This window comes from Pinus tabuliformis, chromosome 2_1 (assembly GCF_031772625.1).
Source record: "Pinus tabuliformis cultivar Carrire ecotype Pingquan chromosome 2_1, CPIR1, whole genome shotgun sequence".
Taxonomy (NCBI): domain Eukaryota; kingdom Viridiplantae; phylum Streptophyta; class Pinopsida; order Pinales; family Pinaceae; genus Pinus; species Pinus tabuliformis.
The window spans coordinates 120,379,646-120,401,514 of NC_142299.1; the positions used below are offsets into that span (position 1 = coordinate 120,379,646).

The 21,869-nt window shown below is 36.2% G+C and overlaps 2 protein-coding genes across 5 annotated transcripts; both read right to left on the reverse strand.

Annotated features, from left to right (window-relative positions):
- Positions 1 to 1,659: 1,659 nt before the first annotated feature.
- On the reverse strand, positions 1,660 to 17,245 carry LOC149199065 (uncharacterized). Of its 4 annotated transcripts, XM_089402270.1 has the most exons (4): positions 16,326 to 17,238; positions 13,372 to 13,756; positions 12,968 to 13,220; positions 1,660 to 1,756 (listed from the first exon to the last, which is right to left on the reverse strand). In XM_089402270.1, the coding sequence occupies exons 1-2, from the start codon at positions 16,524 to 16,526 to the stop codon at positions 13,613 to 13,615; spliced, it is 345 nt and encodes a 114-aa protein (XP_089258396.1). In that variant the 5' UTR covers positions 16,527 to 17,238; the 3' UTR covers positions 1,660 to 1,756; positions 12,968 to 13,220; positions 13,372 to 13,612. The 4 variants fall into 4 exon arrangements, with proteins under 4 accessions (XP_089258396.1, XP_089258397.1, XP_089258395.1 ...); XM_089402271.1 differs by lacking the exon at positions 1,660 to 1,756 and having other exon boundaries at positions 12,861 to 13,220; positions 13,372 to 13,735; positions 16,326 to 17,245; XM_089402269.1 differs by lacking the exon at positions 1,660 to 1,756 and having other exon boundaries at positions 12,861 to 13,199.
- Positions 11,617 to 12,146, reverse strand: LOC149199066 (subtilisin-like protease SBT3.12). The gene is made up of 2 exons (XM_089400451.1): positions 11,965 to 12,146; positions 11,617 to 11,860 (listed from the first exon to the last, which is right to left on the reverse strand). Exons 1-2 carry the CDS (start codon positions 12,144 to 12,146, stop codon positions 11,617 to 11,619), a joined length of 426 nt encoding a protein of 141 aa, XP_089256577.1.
- Positions 17,246 to 21,869: the final 4,624 nt, after the last annotated feature.

The window sequence follows — 21,869 nt, forward strand, 5'->3', positions numbered from 1 at the left end:
GAACCTGGAGCAGTCACAGAAACAAGAACCCGACAGCTACGAAATCGATCAATTTCAGAGTATCTCATCAAGTGGAAGAACTTACCCGCTGAATATTCCACATGGGAGGACAAGAATTTTATACAGAAGCATCAAGAACTACTCAAGCGTTGAGGACAATGCTTTTTGAAGGAGAGGGGCATGTTAGGTCCCTATACTACTAGTGTAACCCCTTATTGTTATTAGTATAACCCACTTATTATATTGATGTACCCATGTAGTGCCCATATTGTTACTATTGTGCCCCATAGAAGCCCACTATCATTATTATTGTGCCCTTACATTATTATTGTTATGTCGGCTCTGATTATGTTATAACCCCTTAGACTCCTATATATAGAAAGGAGGTCTTTTCATTTGTATCATCCAAGAATTGTTCATTTATGTAATGTAAAAGAGGTTGCCCCCTCGAAGAGGCTGAATTCTAAGGCGTTGATCTATCTTTTCTATCTTTTCTTGAGCTGGTTTCATAACAGAGTTCTTGGTGTCTCGGGTGAGCACCCTCCTACCGTAAGAGGTTGGCACATGGTTGTAAAAGGCTGTCTTTGCCTTGATTGTAAATATTTCTAAGTGTTGGCTTGAATTCTGTCAAGCACACTTGTATGATGTATTATTGAAAATTGTCATAATATATTGTTATCGGGCAGACTTGTTCGAGAGTTGCCCCTCCCTTTATACTTGTGTGCAATTGTTATTGTCTTGGTTAATTGCATATTGGATAATGAATGAGTATGGGCTTCATTAAGTATAAAGGCTAATGCATTTTACTTGGTTGCGAAACACAAACTAAGTATGTTAATGTGAAGAAGGCGTAGTCCATGTGCATAAGTATTGTTAAAAAGAAAGTGCACGGTGGTGCCGCACCTCGCCGGCTCGGTTGGAAGACTACCGTGGGCCTGGGGGCGTGACAATTGACGACACAATGTCACCCTGGAAGAAGGAATTGGGCGTGTAGGTCTCCTGCTCGAGGCCCAACTGCATGTGAACGTTTACCACAAATTTCAGTGACTTCGGCATCGGATCGCTCTTGCAAATGACGTATTCGGAGAGCTCCGTGTTCATTTTTCGGTCTTCTGTGGGCTTGTAGCAGCTGAAGGCCATCAGGTAAGCGCAGGAGCTCCTCTGGTTGTGAATGTGCCAAACTATTCTCACTGCTAGCACAAACATCACAGCCGCAAGTTCCAGAGCCGAAGTAGGTATCGAACAAGAGTGAGCTCACCCCTCCCATGATTCGGTTGAGAGATATGAACGATTCTTACAATCCATCTCTGCTTGATGAATTTTTCAATTAGCATACCACCGATATATCTGTGTTCATTTCACATCGTTTCAGAAATTTCGTGGGCAACTTGGGCGCGGAAATAACATTTGAATTTTGAAATTTTGGGCACCCAAGTTGCATTGAATGAGTATAGTACACTGTCTAACCACCGTGTGACAGGGTGGAACGGAGCAGCTGGAAAAGCTATGGGGCATAGTTGTCGGAAAATCATGGGAGTCCATGCAGCGGTGCTTGCCATGTTCATGCCCATGCGAATGCAGAGATGTATTTCGATTGACCAAATGTACTCTTAAGAGTCTTAAAAACCCAATAGCATGGGATTTATTGGTTGCCCTTCTCTCACCCCCATAGCAATTTGGGACACACCTGACAACAACCGTAAAAGTGTAGAATATTCAACTCCCTCCAGCTCGTCCAAACGAGGTACCTGTGAACCTGTAGGTATTCAAGCTTTGTTAGTTGCGCCAAATCTCGCATGCTCTTCAACTTCGCACAATCTATTGCATACAAGTCAACCAAGGACACCAATGTTTTAACACTCTACAACTTCTGAAGATCATACGAGGCCGCCTATGCTCCCTCAAATTATAACAACTTTTCAATTCCCTTGTCCTTGGTAATGTTCCAACCTCCAGCACAGTAATACACTCGAACATGAAATCTCCGAAGGTTGGGTATACAACTTCATCAAATAATCTCCAATTTCTTGCATCGAAACAATTCTATGGGGTGGATGTTTGTCAAGCTACTTAAGGAATCTGGCAGACTCTCCAATTTACCCCACCCAAACAGGCCCAAGATTGGGAGGTTCGTACGGTCACAAGGGAATCTGGCAACATCTCCAATTTACTGCACTTTGCAGGTCCATGTGGTGGAGGTTCAACATCCTAAGCAAGATCTGGCAGCCTCTCCAAGTTCTGACACAAAGACAGATCCATGTGGTAGAGACAGGTCCATGTGGTGGAGGTTCATCATCCTAAGCAAGGATCTGGCAGCCTCTCCAAGTTTTGACACAAAGACAAATCCATGTGGTAGAAACAGGTCCATGTGGTGGAGGATGGCAAGAGCTAATCAGCCATACATTGGGTATTAAATGCCCCTATGCAGGCTGGCCCATCTATGTATGTCAGCGACCCATACTTGAACTCATGTTATACATACCATCTACGCATAGGGATTTTCCGGCGACTGCACCGCACCGGCTGCAGCATGGTTCACTGCTCAGACTTCTCGCTCTCCGATGTAGTTAATGACATGTACCCACATGTATTTAATGTCAAATTCTGTGTGGAGGAGTTCAAACTCCACAGTTGGGCGCGCAAATTTCATATCAAATTGCACAGATGGGCGCGCACATTTTTGAATTGAAAGTTCAAACCTTCCACGATTCATCCGGACTACTTATTCGCAGGGCATGTTGTGTTAAACGATAAGTTCTGCAAAGGCTCTCCACGACATTAGCAATTTGGAAGAAATCCGCGCCTCGGCAATCAAATCTGCTCTCATGACTACAAGTATGATTCTGGGAAGCTCAAGTTATCAACAAATTTGAAAGCCTGGGGTCAAATTCCAGAAGCCCAATTTCAGTTTTGATTCATTTTTTCTCATTTCTGCAGCAACCACAATGGACAATGCGAATGCTCATATAACAAATGACACGGGCTCTTCAACCACAGCATTTGACTTGGGAACAGGGGAGCTAAATCCCGTGAAGCTCTGGACCCCGGGCTGGTCTATGAAAGCGATTCAAAGGACCATTTTCTGTTCCTCTACTATTTTGGTTACAATCAAACCCAGATCGGCAGCATAAGTGGGAACAAATCCTTTGTCTATCCCCGGGATTCGAAACCGGAACTCATCAGCAACCTCAACTATCCATCCATTGCCATATCCAAATTGAACGGTACCAGGTCTGTAGTTCGAACATTGATGAATGTGGGTCCCGTTGATTCAATATACACAGCCACCGTGATGCCCCCTCCAGGGGTGGATGTGGAAGTATCTCCTGAAAAATCGGTGTTCTCAGCATTTCAGAAAAGTATTAGCATCAATGTCCAATTGAAGGTCACAGCTACTCCCTCTGTGAAGAACTCTTTGTTTGGCAGCCTGAGTTTCTCTGATGGCACTCGTTTTGGTGAATCTCGTTTCTGTTTAATGATCTCCATTCAATGCAGAGGTACTTCTAATAAAATTCCATAGAGATCCGTTGCAGGCTTTATGGTCATGCTCTGAGCTCAAGGATCTTCATATATATGCGGTGTTGATGATATTCACATACATGTTCCAAAGTCGACGAGCTTAAATGTAATTACCAATAATCTCCCAACAAATTCCCAACTCCAAAACGAAACTGCAGGAAAGTGGAAATGTCAAAGGGGAAACTTCAAAATATTTCGTGTGATTATGATTAATCCAATATTGAACGGTCAATAGCAGCAACAATCTGTTTATAATAAAGTTTCATGGCATTATTGTATCTGAGAGAAGTTCAAAAATAGCAGCAATGCCATGTTTCATTATATTGTTGTATGGAGAGAAGTTCAAAAACAGCAGCGATGTCATGTTTCATTGTATCGTTGTATGGAGAGAAGTTCAAAAACAGCAGCCATGCTATTATTGTATTGAGAGAAGGTATGGAAATAATTATGCATTTTACAATTGAGGGAGAAGTTCAAAAATATTAAAATTGAGAGAATTATGTATTTTCCAATTGACTGGAAGTTCCAAAAAATAACATCAATGCCATGATATTATTTAATTGAGAAAAGCTATTGAATTTTCTTTTGCAGTGAAGTTCAAAAAATGGCAGCAATGCTATAAAATCTTTTAATTCAGAAAAGTTAAAGAATTATGCATTTTACAAATGAGTGAAAAGTTCAAAAAATTAGTGACAATGCCATGATATCATTTAATTTAAAAACACTATAGAAAGACTTGTGCAGTTTACAGATGAGTAAGAAATTAAAAAATAGCCATAAAGCCATGATATTATTGACTTGAGAGAATGTACAAAAAGAATGATTTATTTTACAATTGAGTATTACTAGACATTTGGTAATTAGTTATATTTAACCGTATTTGTTATAATTAATTAATATTATTGGTTATAATTAATTCAATTAAAATTTTAAAAGTTATATATAATAAAATAATAAATAATAAATTTATAATAAATTAATAGATTTAATATAATGGGTTATTTCAAGTGGTTGGGCTCAATGGTTATTATCTTCCTAACGGTTTGAAACTCCACTATTGACATAATGAATTATGATGGGTTGATTAATATTGTTGTAATGACTTCATGCCTTTGAATATTGTTGTATTGGCTTAGAGATTTGTGATGGTTGGAACCTTTAATGTTTGGTGCCTTAGAAGCAATCAACAAGGGAATAACAAAAATAGTAAATTGATTTTTTAACATTATTGGAATAGTGGAATTAATTTGTTGAGATTGTGCTCTATTACATTTTGGGACTATTTATATGTGTTTTGATCCATCAATGGGATCAAGAGCATCCATTTCAATTTTTGTTTTGAGTTAAATTGGTACAATATATTCCACTTATATCTTGATAGCAAAAAAATCTACTGCAGTTGTCTTGATCCATAAATTCTATATTTTTTTTTTTTTGTGAGAGTAGGAGGCTACTTAATGGTGTGAATACATTGTACTAAAGGGTGGGAGATACATTGTGCATTTTTAAATGTTTGATGTGTTCTCCACTCTCTATGTAAATGCATAATGTGTCTCCCTTCCCTAATCCTCACAGAAGAGTAATTGTAAGTGATAATGCATATGTTTGCGTTTTGTGCATGTATATGCTTGATCATGGATGTCTCTTCTTTAGAAAGGGAGTGGAGCATGAGCATTGTTGAAAGTTCATGTAAGTACCATTTTTGTCACCTTTATATCACAATTTGGCAAAAAAAAGAAATAGTTCAAAGATATAGAATGATAAATTAAATGGGTAGAGTTTTGAACTATGAAAGCTCAAAATGGGATATGGACAAAGATCAATGGATCGTTGTCAATTTGGGTATTGTACCAACGTGGATGTGGATAGAATACTGCACCAAGTTGGATAAAAAGGCAAAGAGCATAATATGATTGAGTCTCTTAGATTTAATATCATTGAATATGTCAAGAGAAACTATAATGAAGGAATTATGGAACAAGTTAAGGAGCTTGTACTAGCCTAAGTCCATGATAAACAAATCATTCACATTGAAAACATTGTATAACCTAAGGATGAAGGATCGAGACTCAATGATAGAGCATTTAAACTCCTTCAATATTGTGGCAAGTTAGATAGTATTTGTTGATATCCATCTTTTATATGAAGATAAGTGTATCCAATTGTTACTTTCTTTACTAAAATCGTGGGATAGTTTGGTTGTTGCCATAGGTAGTAATGAAAATGTTGAATTTGTAAATATGGTTGGTTTACATAATGTATATTTGGCCACTTGATGTACTTGTATTGATTATTGTGACGAATATTTTAAATGAGTCAAAAGAAAATTTATTTTGAGTTGAAGTCCCATTGCGACTTTTAAAAGAAGAAAATTTGAATTTTTTAAATTGCAATTTTTGGCTCCAAAAGTTGTCAAGTCAGCACAGGGAAAAGGACACACCCATTCGACCCAAGGGATCACTATATAAAGGCATCTCGACTTCATTTCTCCACCACAAATTTGTACTTCCTCAAGAATACATTTTATGGGCATCTCAACAACGATTAAGAAGGAAAAAAAACAAGTCAAATTAGCTCTCTTTCTCTCTCTCACAAGCTCGCACGTGTGGATATATTCTCTCTCTTATAGTTCATAGTTTTCTTGGAAAAATTTGTTGCAAGGGGCCGAAATTCTGGGCAGTTGTAAGGGCTGAAATTCTAGGGTAACTAACAATGGCAGGAGGGCTGAAATTATGGGTTAGATCAAGTAGAGAAAAATTCTAGATCAGATTGAGAGGCTTGACTTGGATGGATTGACCAGGTTTGACCATAGGTCTAGGTGTGTCTCTTGTTGAGAAAAATAATTTGTCTATTAAAACAATCTATTGGGTTTTTCCCCTTGGTGGATTTTCCTAAGGTAAATCTTGTCTTTGCTTTGTGCATTGTGATCTCTACTATTCTACTATTCTTGTATTGTTGAATTTTTGAAGTATAATGGTTGAATGATATATTGGAATAATTTAAAAGAAGATCAACATCAAAAGTAATTATCGTTATTTCAGAAATATTGTGCAAGTCTATATTGCACTTAGAAAATCAACATGATATCAGAGCTTTGGTGAAGGAAGGAACACAAATACCACCCTTGAAAAAACCATAATATGAGATCACTCTTATTGAAGTCCTTATTATTGATTTGTATCCATGGCTTCCTCTATGAAATCTAAGAAAAAGATGGAAGGAGGCTCAAAATTCAAAGCTTGGAAACTTAGAAGTGATCATATTCTTGCAAAGAACAAGATTTTGGATCTCAACCACAGATCTAGCAAGTGTCGAGAGGGATAAAATCTCTTTTAGAGTGTGAAACTTGAAAAGGTTTGCACCTTGAGATTTGATCCCTCTCAACGTTTAATAGATATGTGGTTGAGATGAATCTATATTGGTTGAGATGGATCTATATTGGTGGTATATGGTGCCTTTAGTAAAAAAGAAAGCGTACAAAGGTTCAAGACAATGTACAAGGAAAGTGAAGAGAAGATTATCGTATTGTGATCAGTCTAGTGGACAGAGAAAGAATACCAAGGAGGAAAATCTAGAGGGCGAGGCTGTGGAGGGAATTACTATAAAATTGAGTTATTTGTTGTAGAATTTGTGGTTGGTTGTCCAATGTCAATACAGAGGCTCAATTCTAGTCTATTTTGAAAAAAAACCCAAATCCATTTGCCATAAAAAATCCCTAGGGTTAGAATTTCTCCAAGGGTTCTTCATCTTGTATAGAGCAACCTCATGAACAAAGAACTAGACAAAAGGAACCAATAAAGTTTAAACATATTTGAAATTCCATCTCAAATAGAGTTGAATACATCCCTTGAATCTCAAAATATTAGTTCTCTAGATATTTTGATATTTTTTTTTAGGGGGCAACCATAGTCCAAATTCTAGAGGAAATCCATTCAAAGTAGGAAGAAGCAAGAATCCCTTCACAAGAGTAGATGGAAAAACTAAACAAGAGATGATTTTGGACAATGGAGAAGAGGTATTTAAGGCTATGGCAAAGATAAAGTATCTCAGGTGGGTGTGGACGAAGTAGAAATCTATATAGATGTTGAAATTTCTTCTCTAAACCCAAAGCTAGAGCTCAAGAGACCCTTGATCATGTTGTGGAAGAAATACATGAATGGGATTCAGAAGAGAAAATCCCTCATTCACAAAAAATGAAGCATCAAAAGACTTTTAGAGAAAAAAAAAACAAACAAACATTCATTATGCATTCACAATTGACAATAGAAAACGGTATAGTAATAGCTAACAAAACCACAAAAACTCCTAGAAACAATGCACCTCCCAAAGGAGAGCATGTCAAAAATTAAAGAAATAATAATTTTTGTTCTCCTAGAATTGTAGAGGGTTAGGCAACAGTGGTAAGGTAGCTACAATTAGGGAAATAATCAAATCTAAGAAGCCTACAATTGTTTTTCTCAAGGAGAAAAAGGTGAGCTCAATTGAAGGAATTAAAATAGCAAAGAAACAATGGAGGGAAAATGAAGGGATAGTCGAAGATTCAAGAGGAGCATCTGAGGGATTACATGCCCTTTGAAACAATCAAGAAATAAGTTAGGAGTTTTATATATATGTTAAAATTTCTTCTCTAAACCCAAAGCTAGAGCTCAAGAGACCCTTGATCCTACTTTGGAAGAAATAGATGATGGCGATTTAGAAGAGAAAATCCCTCATTGATAAAAAAAATGAAGCACCAAAAGACTTAGAATTTTGGTTCTAGATTTGATCCAAAATCTTGTTCTTTGCAAGAATATGATCACTTCTAAGTTTCCAAGCTTTGAATTTTGAGCCTCCTTCCATCTTTTTCTTAGATTTCATAGAGGAAGCCATGGATACAAATCAACAATAAGGACTTCAATAAGAGTGATCTCATATTATGGTTTTTTCAAGGGTGGTATTTGTGTTCCTTCCTTCACCAAAGCTCTGATATCATGTTGATTTTCTAAGTGCAATATAGACTTGCGCAATATTTCTGAAATAATGATAATTACTTTTGATGTTGATCTTCTTTTAAATTATTCCAATATATCATTCAACCATTATACTTCAAAAATTCAACAATACAAGAATAGTAGAATAGTAGAGATCACAATGCACAAAGCAAAGACAAGATTTACCTTAGGAAAATCCACCAAGGGGAAAAACCCAATAGATTGTTTTAATAGACAAATTATTTTTCTCAACAAGAGACACACCTAGACCTATGGTCAAACCTGGTCAATCCATCCAAGTCAAGCCTCTCAATCTGATCTAGAATTTTTCTCTACTTGATCTAACCCATAATTTCAGCCCTCCTGCCATTGTTAGTTACCCTAGAATTTCAGCCCTTACAACTGCCCAGAATTTCGGCCCCTTGCAACAAATTTTTCCAAGAAAACTATGAACTATAAGAGAGAGAATATATCCACACATGCGAGCTTGTGAGAGAGAGAAAGAGAGCTAATTTGACTTGTTTTTTTTTCCTTCTTAATCGTTGTTGAGATGCCCATAAAATGTATTCTTGAGGAAGTACAAATTTGTGGTGGAGAAATGAAGTCGAGATGCCTTTATATAGTGATCCCCTGGGTCGAATGGGTGTGTCCTTTTCCCTGCGCTGACTTGACAACTTTTGGAGCCAAAAATTGCAATTTAAAAAATTCAAATTTTCTTCTTTTAAAAGTCGCAATGGGACTTCAACTCAAAATAAATTTTCTTTTGACTCATTTAAAATATTCGTCACAATAATCAATACAAGTACATCAAGTGGCCAAATATACATTATGTAAACCAACCATATTTACAAATTCAACATTTTCATTACTACCTATGGCGACAACCAAACTATCCCACGATTTTAGTAAAGAAAGTAACAATTGGATACACTTATCTTCATATAAAAGATGGATATCAACAAATACTATCTAACTTGCCACAATATTGAAGGAGTTTAAATGCTCTATCATTGAGTCTCGATCCTTCATCCTTAGGTTATACAATGTTTTCAATGTGAATGATTTGTTTATCATGGACTTAGGCTAGTACAAGCTCCTTAACTTGTTCCATAATTCCTTCATTATAGTTTCTCTTGACATATTCAATGATATTAAATCTGAGAGACTCAATCATATTATGCTCTTTGCCTTTTTATCCAACTTGGTGCAGTATTCTATCCACATCCACGTTGGTACAATACCCAAATTGACAACGATCCATTGATCTTTGTCCATATCCCATTTTGAGCTTTCATAGTTCAAAACTCTACCCATTTAATTTATCATTATATATCTTTGAACTATTTCTTTTTTTTGCCAAATTGTGATATAAAGGTGACAAAAATGGTACTTACATGAACTTTCAACAATGCTCATGCTCCACTCCCTTTCTAAAGAAGAGACATCCATGATCAAGCATATACATGCACAAAACGCAAACATATGCATTATCACTTACAATTACTCTTCTGTGAGGATTAGGGAAGGGAGACACATTATGCATTTACATAGAGAGTGGAGAACACATCAAACATTTAAAAATGCACAATGTATCTCCCACCCTTTAGTACAATGTATTCACACCATTAAGTAGCCTCCTACTCTCACAAAAAAAATATATATATAGAATTTATGGATCAAGACAACTGCATTAGATTTTTTTGCTATCAAGATATAAGTGGAATATATTGTACCAATTTAACTCAAAACAAAAATTGAAATGGATGCTCTTGATCCCATTGATGGATCAAAACACATATAAATAGTCCCAAAATGTAATAGAGCACAATCTCAACAAATTAATTCCACTATTCCAATAATGTTAAAAAATCAATTTACTATTTTTGTTATTCCCTTGTTGATTGCTTCTAAGGCACCAAACATTAAAGGTTCCAACCATCACAAATCTCTAAGCCAATACAACAATATTCAAAGGCATGAAGTCATTACAACAATATTAATCAACCCATCATAATTCATTATGTCAATAGTGGAGTTTCAAACGGTTAGGAAGATAATAACCATTGAGCCCAACCACTTGAAATAACCCATTATATTAAATCTATTAATTTATTATAAATTTCTTATTTATTATTTTATTATATATAACTTTTAAAATTTTAATTGAATTAATTATAACCAATAATATTAATTAATTATAACAAATACGGTTAAATATAACTAATTACCAAATGTCTAGTAATACTCAATTGTAAAATAAATCATTCTTTTTGTACATTCTCTCAAGTCAATAATATCATGGCTTTATGGCTATTTTTTAATTTCTTACTTATCTGTAAACTGCACAAGTCTTTCTATAGTGTTTTTAAATTAAATGATATCATGGCATTGTCACTAATTTTTTGAACTTTTCACTCATTTGTAAAATGCATAATTCTTTAACTTTTCTGAATTAAAAGATTTTATAGCATTGCTGCCATTTTTTGAACTTCACTGCAAAAGAAAATTCAATAGCTTTTCTCAATTAAATAATATCATGGCATTGATGTTATTTTTTGGAACTTCTAGTCAATTGTAAAATACATAATTCTCTCAATTTTAATATTTTTGAACTTCTCCCTCAATTGTAAAATGCATAATTATTTCCATACCTTCTCTCAATACAATAATAGCATGGTTGCTGTTTTTGAACTTCTCTCCATACAACAATACAATGAAACATGGCATCGCTGCTGTTTTTGAACTTCTCTCCATACAACAATGTAATGAAACATGGCATTGCTGCTATTTTTGAACTTCTCTCAGATACAATAATGCCATGAAACTTTATTATAAACAGATTGTTGCTGCTATTGACAGTTCAATATTGGATTAATCATAATCACACGAAATATTTTGAAGTTTCCCCTGTGACATTTCCACTTGCCTGCAGTTTCGTTTTGGAGTTGGGAATTTGTTGGGAGATTATTGGTAATTACATTTAAGCTCGTCGACTTTGGAACATGTATGTGAATATCATCAACACCGCATATATATGAAGATCCTTGAGCTCAGAGCATGACCATAAAGCCTGCAACGGATCTCTATGGAATTTTATTAGAAGTACCTCTGCATTGAATGGAGATCATTAACAGAAACGAGATTCACCAAAACGAGTGCCATCAGAGAAACTCAGGCTGCCAAACAAAGAGTTCTTCACAGAGGGAGTAGCTGTGACCTTCAATTGGACATTGATGCTAATACTTTTCTGAAATGCTGAGAACACCAATTTTTCAGGAGATACTTCCACATCCACCCCTGGAGGGGGCATCACGGTGGCTGTGTATATTGAATCAACGGGACCCACATTCATCAATGTTCGAACTACAGACCTGGTACCGTTCAATTTGGATATGGCAATGGATGGATAGTTGAGGTTGCTGATGAGTTCCGGTTTCGAATCCCGGGGATAGACAAAGGATTTGTTCCCACTTACGCTGCCGATCTGGGTTTGATTGTAACCAAAATAGTAGAGGAACAGAAAATGGTCCTTTGAATCGCTTTCATAGACCAGCCCGGGGTCCAGAGCTTCACGGGATTTAGCTCCCCTGTTCCCAAGTCAAATGCTGTGGTTGAAGAGCCCATGTCATTTGTTATATGAGCATTCGCATTGTCCATTGTGGTTGCTGCAGAAATGAGAAAAAATGAATCAAAACTGAAATTGGGCTTCTGGAATTTGACCCCAGGCTTTCAAATTTGTTGATAACTTGAGCTTCCCAGAATCATACTTGTAGTCATGAGAGCAGATTTGATTGCCGAGGCGCGGATTTCTTCCAAATTGCTAATGTCGTGGAGAGCCTTTGCAGAACTTATCGTTTAACACAACATGCCCTGCGAATAAGTAGTCCGGATGAATCGTGGAAGGTTTGAACTTTCAATTCAAAAATGTGCGCGCCCATCTGTGCAATTTGATATGAAATTTGCGCGCCCAACTGTGGAGTTTGAACTCCTCCACACAGAATTTGACATTAAATACATGTGGGTACATGTCATTAACTACATCGGAGAGCGGGAAGTCTGAGGCGTGAGCAGTGAACCATGCTGCAGCCGGTGCGGTGTAGTCGCCGGAAAATCCCTATGCGTAGATGGTATGTATAACATGAGGTCAAGTATGGGTTGCTGACATACATAGATGGATTGTCAAGCTACCCAAGGAATCTGACAGCCTCTCCCGGTTCTGGCACCAAAACAGGTGCAGCCTCTCCAAACTCTGGCACCCATACAGGTCCATGTGATGGAAGGTTGTCAATTTACCAAAAGTACCTGGTCTAAACTATTTTGCTCTCAAAATTTTGGCCAAAATTTTTGAAAATTTGGGTTAAGCTTTCCATTTAAAAAACACTTCCTCAATCAGATTTCTTAAAAATATAATATTCGACTATATTCCCATAAAAATTCCAATCATATCAAAATTGTAGCCTGGTTAAACAACGCCTTACCAGGTTGTGGCCTCGTTAAACAAAGCTTTACCAAGAGAGTTTGGTTATGATTTCAGTGACCCCGACTATAACACCAAGGCTCAACTAACTCAGATAACCGAATTCTTCTGGCAATTTAGCAAGAAAAGAAAAATCCATGACGATCCGTGTGCTTCAGCTGTCATGTGGACTTTGTAATGCTCCAGCGACGGTTCACATTAATAAGTTCTAATTACTGCAACTGCAATGGTGCCTGGCAGATCAAGTGCGTCGACTGTAAGCAAGAGATATATACACTGTAAGAAAGATTATATATACAAACATGATTCTCTGGACGAAAACCGCCATAAATCGTTGAAAACTCTGTGATGCAGTGCCAATGATTAATTACCACACAAATATCAACTCAAGAACTTTAAATTTACCTGCGCTTTGCCTTGCCACAATGTTAACAATACCCTCCCTTCCACCTTCCAAACCCTTAAAAATTTCAATTGGAATCCAGGAAAGTAGGTAAGTACAGCTGCAATCACGCCAAGAAAGTCAAATGAGATTTGGTGAGTGCACCCTCAAAATGCGATCCAAGAGATGACCTTCGCTCTCAAGAAGTTGAAAATTAATGACAGCAAGACCAAGAAAACAATAACAGTCTATTGCAGAGCTTCATCACGCAGTTCCCAACAGGTGGTGATTCCTCTGGTACCATGACAACATTTGTGAGCTCAACTCCTCTCGTTCGGTGTTCTGCTCTTCAGGAATCATCCTGACTCCAAGTGCTTCCGTCATAACCTGTTCATTCGGATGCAGAAACTGTATACAGCTTGTTATAGTTGAAGTTACATATTTTGAAGGTGAAAAACTTTGGAGAAGTTAAAAACGGTATACAGATTCCTTCAGCAACAGGTTAACTATTAAAAAAGTTTGAAGATTGAAAACCCGTAGAAGAGTACTTGTGCAAACAATCATCAATGTGCCCGGTGGCACGGCCTATCCCAAAGTCCAGAGTTTTTTTAATTGTAGATTTCCCCTTTTTTATTAATTTAGGAAGAGGCAAATAGTATAACATATTTCAGAATAAACCACACCTAAAATAGGATAATTATACTTTTACATGTGAATGACTTTAAATTTAGGTAGAACTTAGGTAGAGGTTATCATTAAATCTACATATTTTTAGGTAAACATATATTGACATTATTGACATGTAATTACCCAAGTATATAGGTTTTTTTAAATGGTAGATTTCTCTTTTTTTTTTTATTAATTTAGAAAAAGGTACATAGTACAAACTATTTCAGAATAAATCACATATTTCAGCATAATTATACATTGAAATGTGAATGAGACTCCAACTTAGCTAAAGAAGTTTTCATTAAACCCTCTAATCTAATCTGCATATTTCTAATCTAATCTACATATTTTTAGATAATCATATATTGACATGTAAATAATACTTAACATGAGTGAAAAGATTATCATTAAACTTTTTCAACCAAATAAAACATTTTACCAATCCTCCAAATTGATCATACATATGCATAAAATTTTCATCTTTCATTTCCACACAATATTTTCAGCTAAATTTGTAAACCGCAGCAATCCCTTCCCGCCTGATCTATTCCAGATATGCTATAGCACAATTTTCTTCCTCCCATAAAAAAAACGGGGCTATCAAAAAAGATATTCTGTAGCCCTTTGCTGAGTGTGTCGTCAGTAATTTTTAAGCTGTTTTTTAATATGAGGGCAAACTTTACTTTTATTTGAATTTTTGATTCGTAAAGTTTAGCCTCCCAATAAGATTTACGTTTTCCAAAAGAAGTACCCCAAGCACTTTTTAAAGCTAAAGGCAGTCCATTGCATAGCTCAGGACACTGGTCCACAAGATCTTCAAATCCTTGGATTGGCTTGGCTTGGCTTGGACAGAAGGCATATGAGCAAAAGAGCTTTTGCCAGTTTTGTGTAAAAGGTTAATTTGTAAATGTGTAACTATTTTAATACTGAAATTTCAAGTATATAAGTAAATATATCAGTTTAAATTTATTTTAATTCTGGATTTATCAAGTTTTGATATGGATCAAATATTTTTAGGTGCAAATTTTTTAAAGCTAAAGGCAATCTATAGCATATCTCAAGACACTGATCCACAAGATCTCCAAATCCTTGGATTGAGTTGGCTTGGACAGAAAGCATATAAGCAAAAGAGCTTCTGCCAGTTTTGTCTAAAAAGTTAACCTGTAAATGTGTAACTATTCTAGCACTGAAATTTCAAGCATATACATAAATAAATATAAATATTAAAACCAGTTTAAATCTATTTTGATCAGGATCTATCAAGTTTTGATCTGGATTAAATCTCTTTAGGCCCAATTTTTTTTCAAGTGCAAAAATATAAATATTAAAACCAGTTTAAATCTATTTTGACTCTGGATCAAGTTTTGATATGGATCAAATCTCTCTAGGCCCAATTTTTTCTTCAAGTGCAAAATGACTAAAGAGAGATCAAATCTCTCTAGTTGTAAACTTTTTTTTGAGTGCAAAATATGAAAAAAAAATTGCACTTTCAGAAATTTTAGTTAAGAGATTTAAGTTAAGATAAATCTAAACTGATATATAATTTAAAATTCAAACTAATATTTTAACAGAAATTAATAAAAATTATTTTTTATTATTTTACGTAATCATACTGTACTGTAAAATTCTAAAAATACTCTTAGAAACAATAAAGATCACGCATCTTAAAACGTCTTTAAGGATAAACATTAGCTGATCCTCATGATCTATGTCGTCTAAAATTAACAAGACCTGAGAAAATTTGACATGAATTTCAACCATCCTTTTATAACTGTTACTTAGATCCAGGTCTTTTTGAGTCAGACCCCAAAGATTTGAGATGAGTTTCAATCATCCTTTGACTTCATAACTATTATTTAGATCCAGATCTTTTTAAGTTAGGCCCCTCCGATGTTCCGTTTGCGCGGATTGTAATGAGCTTTTATTGCCCTTTTCTCTAACATCTAATAAAACTTAAAATTGATCGTCCTTTGAATTCTTTCGATTGAAGAGTTCTAGAACCAAAGTTGTCTTCCCCATCCCACGAAGGTCGACTGTGACCGCCGCCTGGATTTTTCCGTTTGCCGCTGCTTTAACACTGTAGCTTCAAAATCTGTAGTTTGTCATCCACATACAACCCAGGTTTTCAAAGCATTTTGCACCACAGGTTGAACGATTTTATATATCATGAGCATCTCGCCAGTAAATATTCAATAAGAAACACACCAAACCATAAAATAAATAAATAGTTGAAACCCTAGGGAGAAGTATCATGTACATATACATGTTATATATTGTATACATTGAGAGGGGGATTTGGTGGTCTCACCCGTTCTATCGCCCGTATCAAACCCACTTTTGAGGTTTGCAACACTGGAATGAACATCTTTACAATTTTGAATAGTAGCCGAGTCATTGTCCCCTGATTTGTTATTGTCCCCTGATTTCTTTGAGAGTCATTGTTATCCAGTGCTATTAGAAGCACATCCGTCCATATAGCCATTTTTTCTCCAAAATAATGTGACTCCATACTTTATCCATAAACTTACATTTCATTTTTGTTGTGATCTTCTTTAATACAACCTACTATAATAAAAATTGAAACCCAACCTAAGTAGCAGCTCATATGCAAAATGAAAACAAAAAGGCTAACCACCGTCACATATTCAGAAGAAATAAAAGCTACATGAACTGAGCCGCTTTCAATAGCGCTGGATAAAAATTGAATCTCCCCTGCAATTCCTTTTAATCTTAAAAAGATTTTAATCCACGTGCAAGAAACCACGGTAGAAACAGTTAGCAAAAGTTCTCTGATCTGTGCGATTATACAGATCATCCATACAGAAAGATGAGGATAAATTGGGCGCTGCAAATCTCTGGATGGTCGATGCACAGGGAAGCGGTGAGTTTAGGAGCTTCAGAGGAGCGGAGAAATTATAACAGTAAAATCATGAACGCACAGATTATCTACAAGCGCTGCTTGTAGAAGCTAATAAACTAAATTAAAATCGAGAGCGCAGAGATTATTTATATAAGCGCTGCTGGTAGAGGCGAATAAAATAAAGTAAAATATTTTGTCGGTAGCGCCATGAACCGCCTCAATCTGATCTACTTTGCTTGTGGGGACCACATCGTTAATGATATACAGGCTGGAATCTTGATCTCTTTGCGTTGTGCGATCCACAATGATTACACTTTCAATTTGCTTTTAAATCTTGCAGTGCAACTTGAGTTGCATCCATGTTACCCAAAAAGCTCACCTGCACCTTCCACATGGAGTGAACGAGGAGGAGACGAGGAGGAGACGTATTCATCATCCCAAAAAGGACAAGACGCATAAACCGACAAAATGGCCAACTGTAAAACAAAGATGCGGTGTACCTCCATAATGGACAGCATGTTGTCCAGTTTGAACATTATGGACCGCTTAGTCTAATTATTCTATGGTATGGACCGCTTAGTCTAAGTATGCTATGGTTTGTAGCTTCTTTTCACATATTTTTTGGGTTGGAGTTGATGTTGTGAAGTTTTTTTTAAGAATATTTATCAATTGTGGGTTTGTCTTCTAACATGATAGATTGTTGCGCGCTTGAATGTTGGCTCCGTTGGCTTCTTTGCTCTTCTTATGCTTTACAAGTGAAACTACAAGTGTGTGTGAGAGAAAGCAACAAGGGGTATTACTAGTCATCAAAACACAAGGAAAAGTGGATTAGGCAACGTAGTGAAGTTGTACCAATCAATTCATTAGTTACGATTGACTTCGTTCTCATTTTAATATTTCTTATTATATTTATCGATTTTTGTTAGGGCTTAAGATTTTTTTTTCTTGTTTTCTTTTCTTTTGAAGGTAGCCAGGGTTCATTGTGTCTTGTCTCTACTTCACTGCAAGGAAGAGAAATTAAATAATTTAGATAGCGTTGGCAAAAACAACTAAAAATGAATGAGTGAAATTTTATAGAAAATAGTGGCAAGAATAAAGTATCAAAACATAGTAAATGAAATTAACAAAAGGATAAATAAAATAAGTTAAGTTACACTTCTCATATGCAACAAGGGGCCCTCCCACTAGAGCATGATATCTAGACTACTCACAACTCGGTGATCAAATATGAACTCTTCCCATTAAAGCACAATCGTAACTGTAGGAAAGTTTTATTAACAGAACAATGCATGCATCAAAAGAGGATGATATCTAGACTGCTCACAGCTCAGTGATCAAATATGAACTCTTCCCATTAATGCACAATCGTAATTGTAGGAAATTTTTATTAACAGAACAATGCATGCATCAAAGGAGTCAGTATTAACCAAAGGAAAGATAAAAACAATATTGATGTCTTTTTGCTTCTCAATGAAGCATATATATAATGTATTTTATAATAACTACTATAAGAAACTAGATGTTAGAAACCAGATTGGTGAATGACAGTTAGTCTTTAATTTCTATTGAAACTCTAATTTCTATGATTCACTATTAAGGAAGTGAATCGTAGAAATGTTTAACATTAGGCATACCATCATTTGGTTGATTCCTTATTTCTTGAAGATGTATCATGCTTGCTTGAAATTATAATGTGCTACCAAGTAACTTAGAGATATGGTTCATGCGTCGTCGCATAGTTGACCAAATGTTTGACTTTGCTTTTGGGATCAACCAGTGAACTTTTGCTTTTGCTCAATACGTGGAAAACCATGTAGGCATGATTTAGCATCTATCCATATGATCAGGTTGATTTGTCCTCCACATAGTCTACCTGAACCTTGGATTTAACTACAAAATATTGATAAGGCTACAAAATGTGTTAATTTCCATAACTTATGCAAATTGAGCCAAATTTATAAAGTAAAACACATAGAATTAGGAAAATATTTGACTTTTACCTAATTGCATTTTATCTAGCTTTGATGGTTGATTTTTTTTCAGAAGAAAAAAACATCATATATTTATATTAAGGATATATAAAGGTCTTAGATACAATGACTGTAAGAGACTGTTGCCAGCCCTTAATCATATTGCTGTATGAACAATCTATACCAAACAAAACTAGTTCAAATCATCCTTATCAGAAAGACCGAGAACTGGAGAGCGACTTAAATGGCTATGAGAAGAGGCTGTATTTCTCCCAGATTTGAGACCCCAGATTAGAGACCCAAAAATTTTACAAGACTGTACCAAAAAGCAGAGCATCAATAATATGAATGACTGTTGCGCCCAGCCTGCTGAAATGAGGAGCCATGATCAACAAAACTGTACCAAAAAGCAGACCATCTAAAATATGGATGACAGTTGCGCCCAGCCTGCTGAAATGAGGAGCATGTTACAAACGGAGATCATCAGAGACCAATTGCTGATCTAGAACTACGACATCAAAAGAGAATCATATTTATACAAAAAGCTTTTAATGGAGAGACTCATGACAGGCCAGAATACGCTGGAAGATAGCCTGGATAGGCTCCTTTGAGTCTTGAAAAGTATGTGCATTCCTCCAGATCCATAGATGCCAAACGGTGATTATGAACAGCGACCTCCTAGAGGGCGGTTGCCCACTCCACCAAAGAACTCCTTCCTGGACAGAAGAGAAACGGATGAGAGGGAAAACATAATGCAATGATAAATCATACCAGATTTGAAGGGACGATGGGCAGTGGAAGAACATATGCAGGTTTGTTTCCGAAGCTTTCAGGCACATGGAGCATCGGCTGGGTCCCTGCCAGCATCTCCTTTGCAATGACTCCCATGTGAGGTTCTTATTCCAGAATACCAACCAGGAAAAGATTACCATCTTCATCGGGCAAGCTGCTTTCCAGAAGCAGGTAGGAAAGAGAGGATGTGAATTCTCTGTAGCAAAAGAAAACAAGTCTTCATAAATGTTCTTAACGCTGACCAGCTTATGAATGGACCAAACCAGGCAATCATGGTCGCCTGTCCTGGAGACCCCCAAGCTAATGAGCCGCTCCTTTGTCGACCGCCATAAGGGAAGCATCTGACGAGATAGATGAAGGTCTTCACCTTCCTTCCAGATCGGAGAGGCAGCTGTCCACCCCTTAATCAATTTGTCCCATGTAAAGATCCCCAGCCTGTGAAATTCGTGCAGCAGCGGATGTGGAAAAGAGAACCCCTTTCCTGATAAGATGGAATCGAAGGCAACAAGAATGTTGGATCCGGAATATAGGGTCCAGCAGAATTTAGACATGAAGAGGGGTTGAACCTTGCGGAAACTGTTCCATATCAGCGAGCCTTTTCTGATTCCCAAGGATTGCTTTCTATACCAGAATTCAACAGGTTTTCCTTTGAGGTATTTTGTCCTTAAGAGATTACTCCACGGCCCGTCCCCAAATACGCCTCTGTGAAGAGTTTTACAGAGCAAAGCGTTTCCAAAGGCGCGAATGTTCTTCAGGCCCCATCCACCCATAAATTTTGGGGCAGCAATGGAAGCAATTTTGACAAGATGGATTTTTGTCTGATTTGCATGGCCTCCCCAAAGGAAGTTTGCAATCAGCCTGTTCATCTGATTAACAATACTGCTTGGGAGATAATAAATATGTGCCCAGAAGACAGACAGTTGACAAAGGACTGACTGTACTTAGAATTGTGCAACGATGAGAGGTTAGAAGGGAAAATAAGTGAAAATCTTGGTAAAAGTATGTTAAAAAGGATCATATTTCTTTTGTTCTACATTCCCCCCATGCTTAGGGTGTTTCATGTTTTCATGCATGTAGCAAAATTTAGAAATTTGTGACTATCTAAACTTCATACAGAGGCTTGGATCGCGATATTTAAGTTACTCTTAGCATATAGAAATAAGTATTTCGGATTAATCCGAAAGACTTATTTCTACATTATGGATCACAAAAGTCATAGATCTAACATTACTCTTAGCATATTTCCTCTTCATAGCAACTGACCACCTGGGCTTCTTCATTATCATCATGGATTTTAATCCTTTGACTTTCTGCTGAAGCATTTTGTTGGCCTTCTTGAGTTTTAGATTCTTATGATGTCAATAATACATGCGTTTAATCATTCTATCATTTTTTTCTTTGAGCACCTCATTTTCTTCTTTTACATGCCTTTCAAGTACTTCTAGTTGTACTATTTCTTCTTTTAATGCATTAATAATGGCTTGTTCTGCAAAGAAATGAACAATATTAGGACTATTCTGTATAATAATTTCATCATTGAAGATCTATTGAGAGAGAGGAGAAATTTATTTTACCTTATATTTATGTGTTTCCTTCTCCAAGGCATCAAAATAGTCATATGCTTATTGTTGAATTTTATCAATCTCTAGAATTTTTTCTTTAGATACTAATGGTGGCTCTAGATCCTGGACCTCTACAACCTTTGGTGAAACATAATCGTTTCCCTTCATCATGCTCCTCATTATTCTTATATATTTCTTTCCATTCTCTTATTCTCTTGTCTCTTGTGGATTTTTCCTATTGGCATTATGCTTTTCGGGTTCAATAGTACTTGGCTTCTTTCTTGTTTTACTTTTCTTGAGTATTTTGGTTGCTTTTGGCACATTTTTCTTTTGTAATTTCACATTTTTCTTCCTCTTATGCCTCCCTTTTGATGATTTTTCTAGGGTAATTGGTGAACTTGAAATTTCCTCTATCATGTGTGTCTTGATTTTCATTCAATGGACACTTTGGTATGACGATTTCCTCTATCTCAACGATTCCAATATCCTCTGCCTTTAGAAGTGATTATGCTTCTTTTTATGTGTTCTCACTTTTAGGGTCAGGGTTTGGTGGAACCCTACTTGTTCTCCTCTTTCTACTTGGAATTGATTCTTCTTATAAGACTTCAAGTAAATGATTTCTAGCTATAAAATATCTCAAATTATCCTTCATGGCTTTCAACTATGCT

What these genes read in the sequence shown, in the direction of transcription:
- LOC149199066 (XM_089400451.1), bottom strand. Translation starts at nt 12,146, where the DNA reads ATGGACAATGCGAATGCTCATATAACAAATGACATGGGCTCTTCAACC. An exon ending in ATCAAACCCAGATCGGCAGC is followed by an intron (nt 11,861 to 11,964) that starts GTAAGTGGGAAC and finishes GAACGGTACCAG; the next exon opens with GTCTGTAGTTCGAACATTGA.
- LOC149199065 (XM_089402270.1), bottom strand. Translation starts at nt 16,526, where the DNA reads ATGGAGTCACATTATTTTGGAGAAAAAATGGCTATATGGACGGATGTG. An exon ending in TGATACGGGCGATAGAACGG is followed by an intron (nt 13,757 to 16,325) that starts GTGAGACCACCA and finishes AGCTGTATACAG; the next exon opens with TTTCTGCATCCGAATGAACA.